Source organism: Erithacus rubecula (assembly GCF_903797595.1).
Source record: "Erithacus rubecula genome assembly, chromosome: 19".
Lineage (NCBI taxonomy): Eukaryota > Metazoa > Chordata > Aves > Passeriformes > Muscicapidae > Erithacus > Erithacus rubecula.
Window position 1 is genome coordinate 2757453 of NC_136671.1, and position 19127 is coordinate 2776579.

The 19127-nt window shown below is 41.8% G+C and overlaps 1 protein-coding gene across 3 annotated transcripts in view; it reads right to left on the minus strand.

The window, feature by feature from the left end:
- The window catches only part of SLC5A1 (solute carrier family 5 member 1), a 51244-nt gene that overhangs the window by 20167 nt on the left and 11950 nt on the right, over positions 1-19127 (minus strand). For 2 of the 3 annotated variants that reach the window (XM_079322809.1, XM_079322808.1), the window contains exons 2-3: positions 7052-7140; positions 3534-3605 (exon numbers count right to left, since the gene is read on the minus strand). In XM_079322809.1, coding sequence (XP_079178935.1) covers positions 3534-3602 — 69 coding nt within the window. In that variant the 5' untranslated portion in view covers positions 3603-3605; positions 7052-7140. Of the gene's footprint in view, positions 1-3533; positions 3606-5478; positions 5718-7051; positions 7141-19127 lie in introns of those variants that run through there. The other variant, XM_079322807.1, reaches the window with a different exon arrangement.

Below are 19127 nucleotides of genomic sequence, written 5' to 3' on the forward strand. Positions count from 1 at the left end.
GAGAAATCATGCCAGTGGTCAGTTCTGATGGCCACAAAGATAAACTGCATGGCTGAAGCAAGAATCTATTGGGCTTTTTCCCCTAATTCTTATCTGTCTCACAAAGATCTAAATGTACATGACAAACGAGCTGAGTTACATTTCTGCTTGGAGTGCCCTTGACCCTGGGCCCTTCCTGCCTTCTGTTCAGTAAATCTTTCTAACAGAGCTGGCCTTCAGATGCCCAGCAGATACTCTTTGTCCTATTACCATTCATGCCTCAGGAACTGAGGTGTAGAAGGTAACCCATAATTTTGTGCAGACAGCTCTGTCTGCTGCAAAACTACAGAACCTGAAGAAGAAAATTCAAAAGCAGGAAAGCTTCAGAAGTTTGGGGTTTTTCAATTGTGCATGAAGGGATGTTAATCCTGTGAGAGTGGCTGCTACTAAAGCTGACTGTTCTGCAGGAACAAACACTTCATGTCCTACAATGGCAGGAAGTATTTGGCTGAACCAAACTTCTTCATCATGCAAAGGAAGCTGAAGATGGCAAGGCTCATCACTACAGAGCTGTCTCTTGCCTTAAACTTCTCCGTGTCTTTTTGGGAAAAGCAGAGCTCATTATGAGGATTTAAAGAGCCATATGAGTCTTTCCTGAAGATATTTCCTTCAAAGCCCAAGAGACCAAAACCAGTTTCTTGAAGATTCTTCTCTCAGCTTCTATAAAGGCTGTGGAAAGGGCACAGCATTCCATACCATTATGACTAACCAACAACTGATTTCAGCCTCAGGTAATCTGTGAGAATGTTCTTGTATACCTTTATCCCTAATTAGCTACTGGAAATACTGAGATGGCACAGCCACTGTACAAGGGCAGTGATTCCAGTGAACTGAACTCTCATCTTAGCCAGAAAACTATCTCTGGGTTTGGCTCTGCAAAATGCTGAACAATGTTCTTGGATTCTGCTGAAACAGAACAATCAGAGCCAAAGCAGGACAGATTTGGCCCAGGATGTGTCTTGGTCCTACTTTACACATTGAGAAATTGAATCACAATCACAATTTGCCAGCGACTGGCAAACATTCTAAATCTGTATTAAAAATAGGAATAAACTTTAGCCCTTCATTACCAGGGTCTCCTCTAGTCTACCAAACCACAGATATTGTATGGTTTAAGTGAACAGAATCCCTTGTCCAGCCTGTCAGCAAGAGATCCTAATACACTGCTAATGAGCCTCCTTCCCTGTAGGGTCAGAAAAGCTACTTGTGGGTGCCCTGCAGAGCATGAAATACAGGCAAACACTGAAAAATACGATTGGTTTAGGGGAATTAACATTATAGCAAGTTTGTGGAAGCGTTTTTTGTCTTCATTTTGTTCTGTTCCAGAAAGCAATTACATGACAAGGGTCATTATCCTGAAATGGCAGGGGAGAAATCTGACAAACAAGAGTCCACTTGCAAAACAACTGCCCCCACCCTGACTGTGGAAATGCACTGGGACTATCCAGAACTGGGGCTATCCAGGTGAGCCCTGACTTGGCACAAAAGAGAAGTCAAAGCACAAAAGTAAAACATCACACACGCTTTTAGCTGTTGCAGAACTGAGATCACATCTCTGACTAAACTTTCTATACTTTCATTGGTTTCCTCTTCATTTCAGCCCAGTTTGTTCTGGGTGATGGACATCCCATCTACCTGCTAAGCTGTGGGAATTGGTGTTTTGGAATCTCTTTTTATCCAAGGTAAACTTTCCAGGGTGATGCTGCTGACACGGTATTTAATTTGTGGTTTTGGAGGGCTTGCTCTTTGTTTATTTTGAGTGATATGAGGAAGAATAGCAAGAAGGGCTTGTTTTTATGGCATGGGAAGACACTCCTGGCATTCCAAAGGGAAGGATTGAAGAGGAGATCTGGGACTGCACTGGATTAGCACTTTGTCCACCTTAGCTCACAAAGCCTGGGAAGGAGAGAGGAGATTCTGGCAGGAACTGTGGGGTGAGCCCTGCTGGCTTCCCACTGGAGGAGGGGAGCTGAGCCTGTTGGGTCTGTGCTGGCAGAGACTCGGTGTCAGATCTGTCAGTGTCAGATCTGTCAGTGTCAGATCTGTCAGTGTCAGATGTGTCCCTCAATCTCAGAGGAATCATTGGGAGTTCTCAGCACCACTGGAGCAAGACAGAATTTTGCTATGGTGAATCTTTGCTGCCTTGCTGCCTCCATCTCCATTTGCATCTGCACAAAAGGATATTCATATCCCCTTGACAGGCAGAGAGAATTGCAAAGGTTAAAAGCAGCCCACTGATTAAAGTGACAATTAAGCAGAGTAATCTGTTTCGTGGTTTTGGTTTTTTCTCTTCTCCCAGAATTATGGGTTTTATCTTAAAACAACTTGGAAACTTTCTCTTTCCTCAATCTTCCAAAGGAACCTGAATTTTCTTAGATCTGCTACATCAGATGAAGAAACTTTTTACTGTCATTGGCCTTTAATCCTTCCATGTCCTTAAAGAGGCTGTCCCAATGCCTCCTAAAAGCAGAGAGCAGCTCTCTGAAGCACAAGACTGAAAGGTGTGTAGGTATTTCTGCAGCCTACTTCAAGAAAATTCCTAAATCTTTAGGGAACCAACATTTACTCTCAGTCTTCTGGTGCTGTAACTGAATCAATGTGTGTGGAGTCTTGACTCCCAAACCTTAATGAAGTGCAGAAACATTTTCTGAGACTGAATGCAAGATCAGGAGTGTTGAGGAATTCCATTCAAACAAACAGAATAATGCAAAAACAGCTCTATTTTCCAGTATTCCAGTAATAGAGAAAATGCAAATTTGTCTAAGGGTTCTGCTTTTCATATTAAACAGACTGTATGATCAGGAAGAAATAGATAACTGTTTCTAATGTAATTTCTGCCAAAGGCCTGGTGGAATGGATGGCTAAGAACACTTTGTAACTATGGCTCCTGTTCTCTGCCTTGGCAGATAATAGAAATCCACAGAAGACAATCAATGTAAGACACAGTTAATCTTTAAAAATATTCAAAAGACATTTTACCAATAACATATCAGAACATTTCCAGGATTTTTCTCCTTGTACAAGACCAGAACTTGTTTCCAAAAGTAGAAACAATAGAGCAATAAAGGGGGAAATTTCAGTAAATTAATTCCTGTCTGTGATAACCTTAAAATGAGCCAGCTTATTTTAGTGCAATGAAAATAACAGTCCAAATATTGAAAAGTTTTAAAGTGGGATGAAAGGCAAAGCACTGGATTTGTCTGTACTGACATTACCAATGTATTTATATTCAAACATATTGACCACATAATCAAGACAGCTCAGAGCTGAACACAGACAAATTCCCCCAACATTTTTCTCTGCCCATCCCGTGGCTTTGTTAGTGCAGTCTGCCCTGTGACACCACAGCTGGAGAAAGGGTTGGATTTGCAGGCACACAACAAAGCCACCAGAACCTCAGCAGTGCCAGAGAGATGCTGATATCTGGATCAAGGAGTGGGCAGTGCCAGGGGTGCAGATGCACAGCCTGTGTTTGATATACACACAGCACTCACCGGCCACCACACCATGCTCCTGCCAGCCAGGAAAAACCCACCCACTGTGCCTCGGTTGGTGGAGTACATAGCCTGGAAAAAAGGGAAAAAGAAAGTTTTAATTATAATTCAAGTGTACTAAGCAAGCTATTCATAGGCTGAGAACAAACAGCTAGAATGAAGGGATAATAAACATATGGGAAGGGTAATGTGAAAAAAAACAGAGTGGCTAAAAAGAACAACCTTATGATGAAAAAAATAATACAATGGAACAATGATTATTTTATCTAAGTCTGTATTAGCCATTAGAAACACAAAATGAAATTAAATTTAACCAAGAAAAATTATTGTTCAAGTAAAAGCTCTCATGTATTTTTCATTGGGGAGAAAAGCATTTGATTTCAGGCATCATAACAGACTAGAAAGTGCAAGTTTATTAACAGAAAGTATGCAGCTTTTTTACTCAAACCATCCTGTCCCTACAGGTGTCTGTTTTCTTGTTGTGATACCAGCATTGAGCCTGATTCCCTCTCAAGTTCCAAAACAAGAAGCTAGACTTTTCACAAACTCATGTTGTCTTTGTCAAGGGATGGGCTTTAAAGGGAAGTTTATTCCAATTTTTGTTCATGACCCTGAGCCATTATTTACCAGATTTCCATTGTCTTCTCTGACGGACTTTGAACAGGTAAATAAGCAAAGAAGACTTGGAAAAATCAGCCATATATTTTCTTCCGATGCAGAAGTAAGGAAGTAAATACAATGGATTTACATTTAACTACACACAGCAACTGAGCAAGTATTTGTCCAACAGAGATGTCACCATGGCTGGAAAGAAACAGCTCCGGGAATTAATTCAGCACACAATGGCCTGAGCAGGCAGGGATCAGCCCTTTATTGTCAGAGATCTTTAACATAAAGTTCAACTACAGCAAGAGCCAGGCCCTCGGGGCAAGACCCATCTCCCTCCTGCCGGGCAACAAGGTGCTCTGGCAGATTGGGCCTTCAGATTTTTGGTTTTATTTCTGGTCTCTATTCCTATGCTGAAGAGGCAAGGAAAAGGTTGTGTCTGCTTTGTGCGGACCCTAAATTTTTGGTGCCTTTCAAAATATTGCCAGGCTGTTAGAAAGGGATGTTTGTTCTGCAGGTGACTTTTCTGCACGGCACTGCTCCTGGAAAGCAGAGGGTTCCTGAGGGGAAATCCCTCAGGAGGGTTTGCCCCGGGAAAACCCCAATTCAGCGACATTCCCCTGTTGCCCCCATTGCAGCTCAGCCCGTTCTGTCAGACACTTCGGCTCGGGCTGGGAGCTGCCTTTGTCCCCCGGCCCCGTGTTTGTGTCTCTGCTCGGGCTGCCCGGGCCGGAGGCACCGCGGGCTCAGCCCGGCACAGAGGCGCTGCCAGCCCCGAGCTGCTCCTGCTCTCAGCCCCGCGGCCGGGAACAGCGCCCAGTGCTGCCCTCAAAGCTGCCACGGCTTCGTCCGTGTCACCGCCCGTGTCACCGCCCGTGTCACCGTGCCGGTCCCAGCGGTGGCGGTGCAGCCTCCCCACCCGCCGCACACCGCGTCCCGTCCCGTCCCAGCCCCGCTGCTCCCTCTCCCCGCTCTCCCGTGGCATCACCTCACTGCTCCCATCCTCCCTGCAGCCCCGTGCTCCGCGGGCAAACCCCGGCTCCCAGCTCCAGCCCCTTTCTAAGAGGGCTGATCTCTACCGATCCCATCTCTGGGCTCGGTCCCACACAAACCACATCACTCCACCTTCCCCTCTGGTTCCATTCATTCGCCCAAGGGATGCCTCCCTGAGTCGCCATCTCCTCTAATGCAAATAAGTGCCCGCATTTTGGCCACCATTCACTGGTTAACTATTGTCAATTAAGTGTCAAAATCTTTAGATAATTACACATTCTCACATTTGCCAAGACTCTATAACCTACTTCCTCATTAAGTAAAACAAGATAAAATCCCAACATACCCATAGTCCCACTGCCAGAACTAACAAAAAGTAGATGACAATAACAGAGATGTCCGCAGCATTGTTGATCTTTATGGTGGATTCCATCCTGGCTGCTTCTCTGGCTTTCTTCTTCTTTCTCTCCTTATGTGCTTCTTGCAGAGTTCAGGTTAATGATAAACTCCTGTCATCACCTATGTCTTATATAATATATAACTTCAGATTCACTTGTCTCCAATGGGACTCAAGAAGCTGCTGCTTTTCCTGGACAGCTCTTTCCCCAAAAGTGCTCCTGTGTTACAGGTGCTGCAGATTTCAGAGTTCAGTGTCCCTGCAAAGGTGCTCGGGGTTTTAACATCCACGAGCAGATGTCTGAGAAGGAATGACACGGAAAGGAGTGGCTTGGCTGCAATAAACCCGCATATTTACCTCACTGTGGGTGAATACTTTTTTTTTTTTTTTAAGTGGTTGTACCTGTAAATCTAGTCATGGAAGATGTAGTTCTTTTAGTTGATGATGGTAAGCAATTATCTGTGAGGAGTGACCTGGCACATGGGGAAAACCCAGGGGTCCAGGATCTGGGACACCCTCTGTGTCATCTCTCAACTCAGCAGCATTACTCAATGGACAAACAGGCTTGTGTTTCTGGGAAGGAGAAAACCTGAATCTGCTTCCATCTCTCACAAGGATATAGGTAAAGATGCATGTGAAAACAAGATCTGGATCCAGGAGTTTACTGGGCTGAATTTCAGGCTGTTTAGACCATGGTGTTGCCTCTCTCTATTGTGGGTAATCAGCTTCACATCTGAGTAAGTTCAAAGTTCATCAGAGCTTGGGTCTGCTCTCCCATTATTTGCTCCTCTGACTTCAGAATTAAGCTAAGCAAAGCAACTGGTCACAAAGATGTGGAACACACTGGTTATAGACAGAGCCTCACAGTTCCGAGTAAGGAAACTTCCCCAAACGATGCCCATGATCCTCTGTTTGAGCTAGAAGAGGTCAGAGAAATCCAGGGTATTTAGAACAATATATCCAGGTACAGGCACAGTTCCAGGCACATTTCTGGGCTCTGAGGATATCTGAGTCCCATTTCCTGCTTGATACTAGGGAATCATTATTCATTTACAGCCTTTTAGGTGTAAAATGTGACCTTGAAGTTACACTGAGCAGAAGAAGCAGTTCAGCAGGGAAGCACAGCAGGCCTGACTGAGATTGCAGGTGTTATTTCCTCAGAGATTAAATCAAGGGCTGGCACTGTTCATTGGCAACGATTTTTCCTAGGTAAACTACACTGTGGTAACTGTGGTTAATAAAACGCAGCAAAGAACCTATAAAACAATGGGATTATTTATAAGAGTAAAATTTGAAAATCTCTCTATTGTTCGAGCACCTATACTTTTATAAAATAGTGCTACCTTTCAATAGTTTAGGCATCTCTCCCAAACACATTCTTCAGTTTGTCCGACATTACTGTGAAATGTTAGCTTTAAATTCAAGAGAGAAAAAGCTAACCCTGGAAGCATCCAAAATTCCCATTAGTTCTGACCTCCCCTGCTGTGCATTTCAGTGGAAAATAGGAGACTTATTTACTAACCTTAATTATCAGGAAGCAGTGTGCCTAAGATAGGCTGCAGGTGGCACTTCTTTACAGAGATTGATGCATATTCCTCCAGGTCCTTGCAACTAACAGAAAGTTTGGTTTTAATGAATTCCATTTCTGTGTCAGTCTACAGAGGCAAACAAAAGAAAACATTAGTCAGGAACTGATCTACCCTAATGTGTCTTGTGTTCTCACCCAGACTCTGCAGAGGAGAGCTCAGAGGCTGAGCAATACTGTAGCCTCTGTCCACAGCCCCTAGTGCAGCAACACCAACAAAATGCCAAGGCTTGAAACACTGATGGAGAATCAATGTCTAAAATCCACCTATCACAAAATTCCTATCTTTGTGTACAGTGAAAATAAACTTAATTGTGTTTTTATTTCTGTAGGCCACAAACAGAAACTATGCAGAAACCAACATCATCTACAAGACTGTCAGAAGGGGAGGCAGCTTTGTCAAGGCTCTGAACATCTCATCTCCACATCCTCATATCTGCAGCTCAAAGAGAAACCTGGAAGCATTTTAAGTTGTGGAGTACCCAATGATTCACTGCATGAATTCAGGGCATACAAAAGGTCTCTGAAAGGTCAGGTAGATTTTCAGATTGGAAATAGGCTAAATCTTTTCTTGTGTTAAAGCTTTCAAAGATAAGCATGAGTAAATCTCCTGATGTGATGAGTGAGCACGACATCAGAACACAACAGTCATTTCTTTTCCTCACTCTCAGGCAGCAATGTGCTTCAGTAGGTCTCTCATCATCCTGGAGGGTCTCTTCAAGCAGGTTTGGAGTTCCAACACTAGGGAAACTGACAAATAATTTGATATACTGAGGGTATTTCTCTACTCTTGCCTGTGAGCCAATTTATTGAAGTAGGAGAGATTTTAACAGAAGTGCGAGAACCAGATCATTTAAGTAACATAACTCAGTGCCTGTGATCCATGTCTATAATGATTGCTCCCTCTGGATAGAGCCTGTGACATTTAGCTTATCATTAATGTGTCTGTTCAGACCTGATAGACAAAACACAGAATGGAGGAGAGGGCAATTAGCTACAGATCAGTGAGGAACTGGTGCAAATTCCCAGCCCAGGCTGCTGATAAAAGCCATGGATCTGCATTCTGACTGAGCAGCCCCAGCTGTCTGATGGGGCACAGGGCAGCTCAGCAGCTGTAGAGGCTGCAGTTGCTGTGTTGTCCTCTGAAAATGGAACTTCAGCACAGAAAATTTGAGAGTTACTGGCACTTAGCCAAGTCTCTTACAAACTTGTGTGTAAGTCTTCCTCCTGAGGATGACAAATGATAAAGCAATGGTAAATCAAACAAACTACAAACAAAGAGAAATGTGCATCAGCATGCAAAGTACCTCCTATAGAGGAACTCCTCTAATCTTTCCCCTGGCATTCCTCCACATCTTTTGATAAAGCAAGTAGATTTCTTTGGGGATGCTCTTCAGAAATGCTGATTTATACAGTATCCTTTGAAGGACAAATACAGACAAAAATTTGGAGTTATTTTATTTGCAAAAGCCACATACTATGTTAGCAAATTCTCTACTCTCCTTTGACAGATTCCTAGTCATGCAGTATGAACTTGGAAAAGAATTCATATTTGCAAGTGGACAAAATATAAATTCAAAGGCTCTCAGCACAGCTTTACTAAAATGGTTCTAATAATAGAGGGTGGCAGTTAGAGAATTGGTTTACAACTTTTATTTATGCCAAAAGTCCTTTGTCTCTTCCTGGAATCTTTACTAAGGGAGCAAAACCTGGCTTTAATTAGAAGAATTAGTCACAGAAGGATGACAAAAAAGTGGGAAAGTAAAATGTGCCATCAGCTGAAGAGGAATTACTAAAAGGAAAAAAGATCTGAAATCCAGTAGTTTTGATGTAGATAGAAGAAAAAAAAATCTGTGGGAAAACAGGTGTTTTCCTAAAAGGTTATCAGAAAGAAAGCAAGGTCATTCTATTCTTATTCACTGAGAGGATCAGATTAAGAAACATGAACAAAACCACGTATTTATCAAGAGACAAAAGAGATAACAAAAATGAACACTTTCAAGACTGTGTGATTATTATCTCTGCAGAGGAGAAATATCAGAGGACATAAAAATAGGTTTACATGCAGATAGACCAACTGAAATGAAGCAAGGAAATCCTTTCACTTCTTCAGCAACTGATTCAATTACCTCTGTATACATTAAGCACACTCAGTCCTGAGGTATCTCAGCATTGCCAATCTTATAAAAAAAACAGTCTCAGGCCTGCATTCTTCCCACAGGACAGGCCAAGACAGCAAATTAGTTAGTTTATTTTTGGTTTATTAGTGTTTTATTAATTCTTATATTTGAGGAGGTTAATAGGAGAGGACTAATGGCAAGAGATGGGTTTGAAATTTCCACTGGGACTAATAAAGTTGAATAACAGATTTTAAATTACTCCCCAAGGCCAATGCCGGCTGTCACCAGATTCAGCCACCTGATAACAGGGCAGATTAATCCCCACAAACAACTTCTCAACTGAGTAGCATTCTCATTAAAACAGAAGTAGTATTATTATTACATCATAACACAGGACATTATTAATTATCCTCAAGATCTAATCCATTATATTTTGTATATATTAGAGTCTTGATAATCCTTTTTGGGAATTCCCCTTTTCCTTGAAACAATGTGTCCAGAAAAACATTTTTTAGAGATGGATACATGCTGGCCTGCCACTTCTACTATTGCTAAACCTAAATAACAGAAGGGATTATGCAAAGGAGCTGCATAATCAGCATCCCAACTCTCAGAAGCATTTATAACACTCATGTTCCAGAAATGCTTTAGGGAAAACAGTATCTCATCTGCATAGAGGACAGGAGAAAAATGAACAGGAGCTGAGCAGCTGATGCCCCTTCCACTGAAATCATTCTCCACTTTTCCAGGGGACCCAGTGAAAGACTCAGTTGCCCTACTCGATTTTTTCCAACCTGATATAATTACTCTTGAACAACAAACAGCCTCAGCCTTTGTGGGTATGCTCTGATTGCCCTACAGCAATAAACAGCAACAAATATATTATTATTTATTGTGTCTGACAGTTTAATTTGATTAAAGAAATCTAAGTGAAGGGGGGAAAGATCATAATCTACTAATGTCATAACCTAATATAAATGTTCAACTTGCTCCACAGGGTCCCAGGGGCTCTTCAGTTAAAAGTGCTTGTAAAGTGCTTGGTTGTGAAATTAAATAGGGAAAAAATGTAATAATACTGTACAAAATATAAATGAAACTTCTTGAAAAGGAGAGAGAACAAAACATTGTTGGAGAGAACCTGAGGACACACTCTTTATGGAATCTCTGGTCAGGATAAAAGTGAAAAGATTTGCCTGCAAACAAATCCCTACTAGGGGGAAGGAAAAGCTAACAAATGAACAAAAACCCTCTAACCACCAAAAGAACAGATTATACACAGATTACTGTTGGAAAAAGAAAGGAGAGAGATGGCAATAATGAAGACTGTGAAAAATATACTGACATGTGAAAACAAAAAATATCAATGTACATTTCTGCAGAGGTATGTCTCCCAAAATAAGTGAGATGCAGTCTTTGGATAGACTTTAAATGCTTTTTTGTAGAAAGAAGAACATTTCTGGAAGGATTTCTAGTTCATGGACTCAGATATCTGTTGTTTTCTCCATTAGATCTATGTCCTTTCAGTCTATGTGTGCATTCAGGTAACGATCAAAACATCAGGACACAATGAGAGATGACCCAGTGATGGGTGTGGATGTTTCTGGGATTTTGACTGAGGTGCAAGTTGATTGCTCACATTTTTAGATGAGTGTTTACTGGCAGCAGCACATCAAAAAACTCCTACTTGTTCTTTACAGTGAGATCTATTTGCTCACATTGTGACGTAAGGAGCTGCACCGAGACAGACAAACTGGTAATTAAATATAATAGTCTCTTCACAGGAAGGAAACTCTTCAAAATGTCTGTAGCTCTTGCTGAGGCAGATCAGCTCCCCCAGTTCTGGCACAGCCAAACCCTGCTGGAGGCTGGTGCTGATGTTTGAAATGTCACGTTCCAAAGCTGTGCCCAGAGCACCAGGAATCTGCAGCGGTGCTCAAAGCAGAGGCAGCAGTCCAGGACCATCAGCATTCCCAAAGTCAGAGCCACCTGCCCCTTTGTTGCAGGAGCACAGGGCTGATTACACCTAGGAATGCACCACTCAGGCCCAAGGAGGGGAATATTTAGGAATACTCTGGCTTCAAAAGGAGTATCTTTGCTGTTATCTGTGAGCTGCAGAAAGCCCGACTGACTGGTTTGGGCATTCCCCAAACCCTGCAGAACCCAGTGAACACAGGGGTGACAGTGGGACTCACTTAGGGATGTTCTCCACCACAAGAAATGTTCTTCAGGAGGAAAACCTCCTGGAGCTTTGTGCATTCCTGCCATCCCAGGATTATCATAAAGAAACTAAAAATTCAGCATTATATCTTTTTTTCTTTCTCTTCAGTGGTGTCAGGCTCTTGGTACAAGATGTGATACAAAATTATCATTTCTACCCAAACCAGTCATTATAGCAATATTTTTCATCCATTCAATACATGGTACAATCTATAGCTACAGCCTAATATCACATTTACTATCATCCACCAAAGTATTCAGCTCAACAGTGTTAAATGGAAACAGTGACACATCCACATATAGGAAATTAATGCCAATACTAAAGGAAAACAGATAAATCCCTGGAATGCTTCTCCCTTTTGCCTTGCTCCCCATCCCCTCCAAAAAACCCTCATAAAAGTCATCATGGTTTTATGGGCACTCCACATCTCCAGTTTACTTCTTTAAAGCCAGAGAAGAATATTATTAGCAAATGAAAGTGGGAAATCAAAAAGAGCCTAATAAAGAACAGTTTTAGCAGCAGGATAAAGCAACTTCACCTATTTTTCAAGTAATTGTGCTGAAAGGAAAAGCTGCTGTGGGCTTGAATAGCTCTGAAAGCCTGTTTAGCTGCCAGGAAGCTCAAGGCCCAGCAGGATCTGTGCTGGATGCACAGAACAGGCCATAACCACATCCAGTTTGTTCAGCAGCTGCACTTCTTCTGTTTCTTCTACCTACAGCAATAATTCCTATGCTTTTCCCCCATACACCAGCCCAGCATATAAAACCCATATGAGGACCTATCAGAAACAAGGGTCATGGAATAAAGGCTGTGACAGCCTAGCTGACAGGACAGATGGGGAGTGTGAGCAGGGTGGCAGCTGGGCAGGAGGATTAGCACTGATGACAGGGGGAGAGGGTGGAGAGCTTTGAAAGCCCTGAACTTTCACAACCCTGCAGGTGTGGAACTGGGGTGATTCAGATGCAGTTGCACTGTGTTGTACACTATGTTTAAGAAGGGTGTGTAAAATCTGGAACATATTTTTCAGCATCAGTTAAGAAGTTTCGTATCACCAGGACATTGCTTACTGGAAACTGTATTGAGGACTGTAAGACTGACCTGTGCAGATCAGAGGGATGACTGAAGTCACCCCAGGAAAGAGGGCAGCTTCCAACACCATGCAGACAGATCACATGCAGAGGGAATACATCCCACTGGAATACAAGCTCACAATCTGCTCTGAGAGATCTGTCCCAGAAGAGCAAAAATCTCTTCTAACTCCTCAATTGTCAGTGGTCCTCCTTTAAGCTCATGCAAAAGAAGAGTAAATGTTTAGGGAACATCATGCAAAGATCACAGATAGAATGGGAGATGCACATTCCAGAACACTCAGCCCAGAGGGACAGTTAAGAGTTTGAGCTCCCATTTGTCCTTGCAGATAAAGTTTAATTTCAATACTTTGGAGAGCAAGCAAATCACACATTTATTTTTAAAAAAATAATTTGATGACAATACCATTGAGGATCTTTCAGCTATCAGAGGAATAGCTCATGTGTTTGCTGAAAAACTGCATATTTGTAAATTGATGGAATTTTTTTCACATACTGAAACATTCATTTTTACATTTTATATTGCCACTTTGAAAAATTCTAAGAGATTTCCTATCTATCAGTAATAGAAGTTTCTATAAGAAAGCTGAGTATCCAAATAAGGAAACACATAAAAACTACTTTTACATGTTCATACATTAGAAATGACCTCACTTGACTGAAATAGTATTTAAATTGTACTTTCTCCAAAGACATCACAAGGGGTAGAGAATAATAATCATTGCTGTACAATCACAAGACACCAAAGTGATTTAGAGTGGCTATTATTTTACTACTTGTTAATGATTCCTTAAGAGTCCAGAACAAGTGGCAGTAAGAGAAAGGAGACTCATTTTCTCATATAAGACTTTTCATCACCATCAGATGCTTCAGTGAATCCAACACGACCTCAGACCATGTCAGAGCCGAGGTGACCTTTGTGAGCAAATCACTGTTAAATAACATCCATCAAGACAAACTTGTTCAGCATTTTGGGGACAGGAGGGGACACCTTCATTGGCAGAGGTAAGAGCAGTAAAGGTGATTCCCTAGAGCTGCACAAAGGAATCCTGCTAATACTTGTGCATCCATAACAACGGGCCAAGAAATTCCCACATGGCTGGGGTCACCTCCCAGATCGTGGTAGATTTTAAGTCCCAAACTGTTTGAAAATAGTGCTGTACAAACCCAGATTTCAAGGCTTCCCTTCTCACTGGTTACCTTGCTCCATGCTGCTTGCTGTTTTGCAAACAAGCACTGGAGTCCCCACCAAAACCAGAAATGTTGTCTTTCCCAGTCAAGATGCTTTTTGCCACAGCCTGGCATATTGTGTTTGAATGGGAGATCAAAAATGGGACTGCATCCAGGCACTCATGAAGCTCAAGAGTCCTTGCAGTAGCTCAGTGTTTTTCCTGACATTGAAATTGGAAAAAAGCTAATATCAAAGAACAAACCTCTCCACAAAGTTCTGCATTATACAATTGCCCTGATTTCCTGCTTTGCAGGGGAAAACACACGGATATCAGGACACAGATCATTTGAGGACATCCTTTAGTACACTGTGCTAGCAGCAAGCACTGGCACTGTCAGTGCACTGGCAGAGCACGGGGAGCAGCAGGGCAGGGAGCCCTGCTCCTACCTGGGAGGCAGCACCTGGGACACCGTGTCCCACCCTGGGCTCTCTGTCACCAAGGTGACACTGATAACCTGGGGAGAGCTCAGGGAAGGGTCACTAAAGAGGGAAGTGCCTGCTCCACATGGCATATGAGCACAGGCTGAGGGTCTGAGTGTGTTTAGCCTCAAGAAGAGGTTTGGGAAAAGAATCCAACTGTCATCATCAAATATTTAAAGGGCAATTACATGTAAGATAAACATAACAGTGCAAGAAGCAATGGCCACAGATTGGGCAGGAGAAATCGCGAGTGGATATAGAAGAGAAAAAATTCAGTGTAAGTGCTCAAGTCCTGAAATAACTTGTCTAGAAAGACAAAAATCTGTTCCTGGAGGTTTTCAAAATCTGATCAGAAAAGGCCCTGAGCAATGGATCTGCCTTTGAAGGCAGCCTTGCCCTTCGTGTTCTCTGGAGCTCCACTTCAGACCAAATTATGTTATCTGGAGATCCCTGACGCATTTCCTTTTCTTTAAGTCTACCTGCTGTACAAGGCTATTTGACAAGCCCATCTCTGTACTCAGGTCTGCTGTCACAGGCTCACAAGTCAGAGATTTGATGTACATCTCACAATTACAGAACTGAAAAATCAACAGTGTCATACACCCATTTTTTACTAATCACTCACTGCCAAATCCTTGAGGCTGTTATCAGGCAGAGTCCCATCCTGGAGAAAGCAGAGTGCACCTCAGTCACACTTCACTGTGACTAATCTGAGCAGAAACTGCATATAAGCTGACTGAAACCACACCAGGGCTGTGGGGGCAAAGTCTGGGAGCTCAGTTCATGCACAGACCTCTCCAGAGCTGCAGGAGAAATGCCCAGATAAATTCTGGGCAAAGCTGGCAATGGACTTCATCTGTTGACTGTAACTGATTTATTACACAAAACTGTTGATGGATGACTCGCAGACTGAGGCTGCACATCCCAGTGATTCATAAGCCTTATCTCATTACATCAAATTCAGCACTTTTTTCAGACAGCAGTGTTAATTCTGCTCTCAAATACAGAAAACAGGGTGCCAAATTGGTGGAATGGCTGAGAATAAAGTGCAGTGATGACCTTGAATTCACTTTGGCTTCTTGATCCCAAAGCTGAACAGACATGGCTCCAAGGTGCTAACAATAACTGAGGCCTGCCTTGGGATCCTGACTGTGGTCCTGAACTTGGGAGTGACAGCTTAGACAAGGCAAAAATTGAGCCATGTTCACTTTACTCCTCCTTTTTTTGCTAGAAATATTTCCTATTTCTAGGAACAAGTGCAGTGGAATTTTGGCACAGAACACCTGTGTAGCCACAGCAGATTCTTCACAAGAAATTTATAAGTGCTTTGCAATATTAGGATGAAAAAAAATTAATTAATCCAATTTAATTCCTAAACAGAGAAGGATGAAGAGGAAGAATACAGCTTCTAGATTTTAATAACAAGTTGAGAATGATCAAAACAAAATTTTTAAAAGCCATCTATAGCCACAATTCATGTTAAACCCATTGTGAATTAGCTAATTATAACAGAATACACCCACTAAATCCAGAGAAGTAAAAATTAAAATTACTAAGATATTAAATCTGAAAGCAATACAAAATACTTCACTTTTTCCTTTCCCACTCCTAAGTTTTATTTTCATACCCCGAATAGACCTGTTGGAAAATCTTTCCCTGCTTAGCAAAGACTCGTCTTTGATGTGATTGATGATGAACAGGAACAGCAGTGGGATAAACAGGTGCTCAGTGGCTTAGGAACACAAGAGATGAAAACATCCCCAGTGCTGCACTCTCTCATTCTGCCTGTACTTCGAGCTCAGTGAATTGCAATTCCTCCTTTCCCTCCCCGTCCCCAGTTATGTCACACCCATTAGCTGGAGACTGCAAGGCTGTTCCATGGAGGTTTCATGGCACTAATGGGGAAAGTAGATGTTAATAGCTAAAATTTTGTTTTTATGAATTATGTTCCCAGGGCTTAATGGCTTACGTTTCCTTGGCAACAAACACATCATGTGCTTTTTAATAAGGTTTGTACATGAGCTTTGTACAGGACCATGCCAGAGATCCCTGCTGATAAGGCTTCTAAAACATTTTGAATTCAGAAGAGTGGATCTACCCTTTGAGAAAGCAAGGACCACACTGGCAGAAGAGCAAGAGCCTTCCCTAGTTCCTATAAAGCTACTCCAACTGCAGGTTCCTGCTTTTATTATCTAAGTCCTTATTCATGCAAAGACCATCTTCACTTTTTTACATCAGTAAATTTCATTAACTCCCTGGTTATCCACTTAAATATTCTACAATTTAAAAGAAAAAAAAAAAAAGCAGAATGATATTCCAGGAATTAAATTTGCCCAGTAAGACTGCACTGTGGTTTATCCTGAAGAAACCTTGGAGAGAAAACAAGTTCCTTATTTATTTCATGTTTTTCTACAGCACAACTTGTTATAGGAAATAGACTGCAGTTCATTACAGAACTTCAGCATTTGTGATCCACAAGAGGATATCCCACATCCACAGAAAAGAAACCCTAAACTACACAAACTGTGCTGGTGGAAAAACCAACTTGTGGTGAATATGCACAGGCACAGCTAACTCCTATGACTGAAGTCAGCAGAGACCATCACCGTGCCACTCTTAATCACTTCTAACATTTTGTTTCACAACAAATATAAAAGCTCCATATATAAGTCCAGAAAGTTTCAGTGATAGGAGATGAAGATTTTTTTTTGTATCATGTCCATGGAAAAAAGTAACATACTCAACATCATATAAACTGAACCTTCTAACAGCATGAAAATAGCAAAGGCAAAAGGGGTGCAACAGTGAACCTCTAGCACAAAGTACCAGCTAAATAACTCATTTGTATTCCTAGATTGTCATTCACATAGTAGATAAAGCAAGTAGTAAAGAGTACAAACATGTGATCCATAAGCACTTTAAAACATTTACTAACTAGTAATCCATGCAGTGCTCAGAGTTAAGGGAGACTGACATCCATTGGCATCAGGACCAAAAATAAGAGGAAAGTTACAATCAGCACTCATCTGGCTTATTTATTAAAGCAATCAGAAACTTAGAAAGAAACAATTCCAAACATGGAAAAGGAGTGTTGTATTGCTGCATCTGAACCAAGAAGCACAACAAAAGGGAGGGGAAAAAAAAAAAAAGGTGGAAGGAACACCAAATTTTACCATGGAATAATTACTGTGAGAGACATCTTGCAAATCAGACTGAACAGAATGGATACTAATAGATAAGGTGTGCACTGAACCAGCACAGAGGGCACAGGAAAGGAAAGAAGACAGAAAAATGTAACATCAGGCAAGCTTGTGTAGGGAGAGAAACCTGCCTTGTTTCTCTCCTGTTGGGCTTAATCAGCATAATCAGGACTCCCCAACTGCTTCAGCACCAAGCTGAGCATCACTGAACATTTAGAATGTTAAAACAAAACTGCCTCTGCTCCCCAAGATGGAATAGAATGAAATTGAGAACCAGCCTTGAAACCACGCAGCAGAGCATCCCCAGCCTCTGCCAACCCTGCCAGAGCTCCAGGAACATTTGGAGAACACAGGGTGGGTGCCCTGTGCAGAGCCAGGACTTTGAATTTCTGATCCTCATGGGTCCATTCCAGCTCAGGATATTCTATAATCACTAAAGTGTAGAGAAGACAACATCTAGACATCTTGCAAACAGGTACATCAGCCACAGTTCCACCTGAGCATGTCACTGACATCATTCAACCATTGGAAACAAATCATTATTCCTATTTGAACAAAGTACCCAAGGCAGAGCAACTTGCTGCTTCAGAACAGAACTGCTCTCTGCCCCATCAATGACACAAAGGATGAGGCAGTCACGAACCACCAGCTGCAGTTCCATTCTCCAGGAACTGAAAAGTAAATTGATTGCCATGACTCAATTGCTCCAATCAATACTCACCCTCCCCCTCGTCCAGCACATACAGAGACAATTTTCTTACTTTAAAATAAACAATATTATCTCCAAAGTTAAGGAGCATTACTGTGCTTAATGTGGTATAAATGTATTTTTCAGGGGAAAACATTTTCTGCCTATTACTTTATCTAGTGAAAAATTTGTCATCAGTTCTTGTGAATCTGATCACTGACAACTGGGATGTGACAATTTTGCATTCATGCTCTTCACCTGCTGGAACTGGTTCTGAAACTTTATGGCAATTTCTGATTTGAATCATGTCCATCAACACAACATCCCAACATCTCTGTGTTTACAATCCTACATGAAGCACTTAAAAAAACATCATTTCCCTGGGACATGGCACTATCCAAAGTTATGACATCATGCAAGAGGCAATTAAAGTACTTTAAGTAGATGCTTAATGAAAGTTAAGAATTGACAATTGGCTAAATACTAAATTATTAATTACTTCTTGAGAAAACAGTTTGAAGCAGCAAGAGCAAATGCATCCATTAACAAGGAGAGTAAGTAGCTTCATCTCAGTTCACAGGTAGTAAAAAAAAATTCAAGCTCTCTGTGCAGAGACTTGCAGGTGTGAGTTACAGCTGCTAAGGTATGTGAGCCATAAAGATACTGACAGCCCAAACACTCTGAGGATGAAAGCACAGACATCAGCAATGGAATGTGCTCCTGCATGGGCACTCAGGGAAAAGCACCACTTCTGCCTATATTTGCATGTATAACATGGTGGAGGGACAGCCTGTTTTGTTTTTTGGTTTTTGATTTTAATCCGGGAAAATCCTCTTCATTAAATTACTACCAATGGCAGCTCCAGATGTTGTTGTTCCTGCAAGTGAAGTAACAGCACAAGGAAAACAATAACTGCCTGAAGTTTTGCCTCTGGGTTCCAGGTGATTTTATGAACTGCACATCCAGTTCAACTAATTCTACTCAAGGATAGCTTCTGATGGTTTCTAAGGTGAGCAGTAGCTCTTTGTCCAGATGATGGATTTGGCAC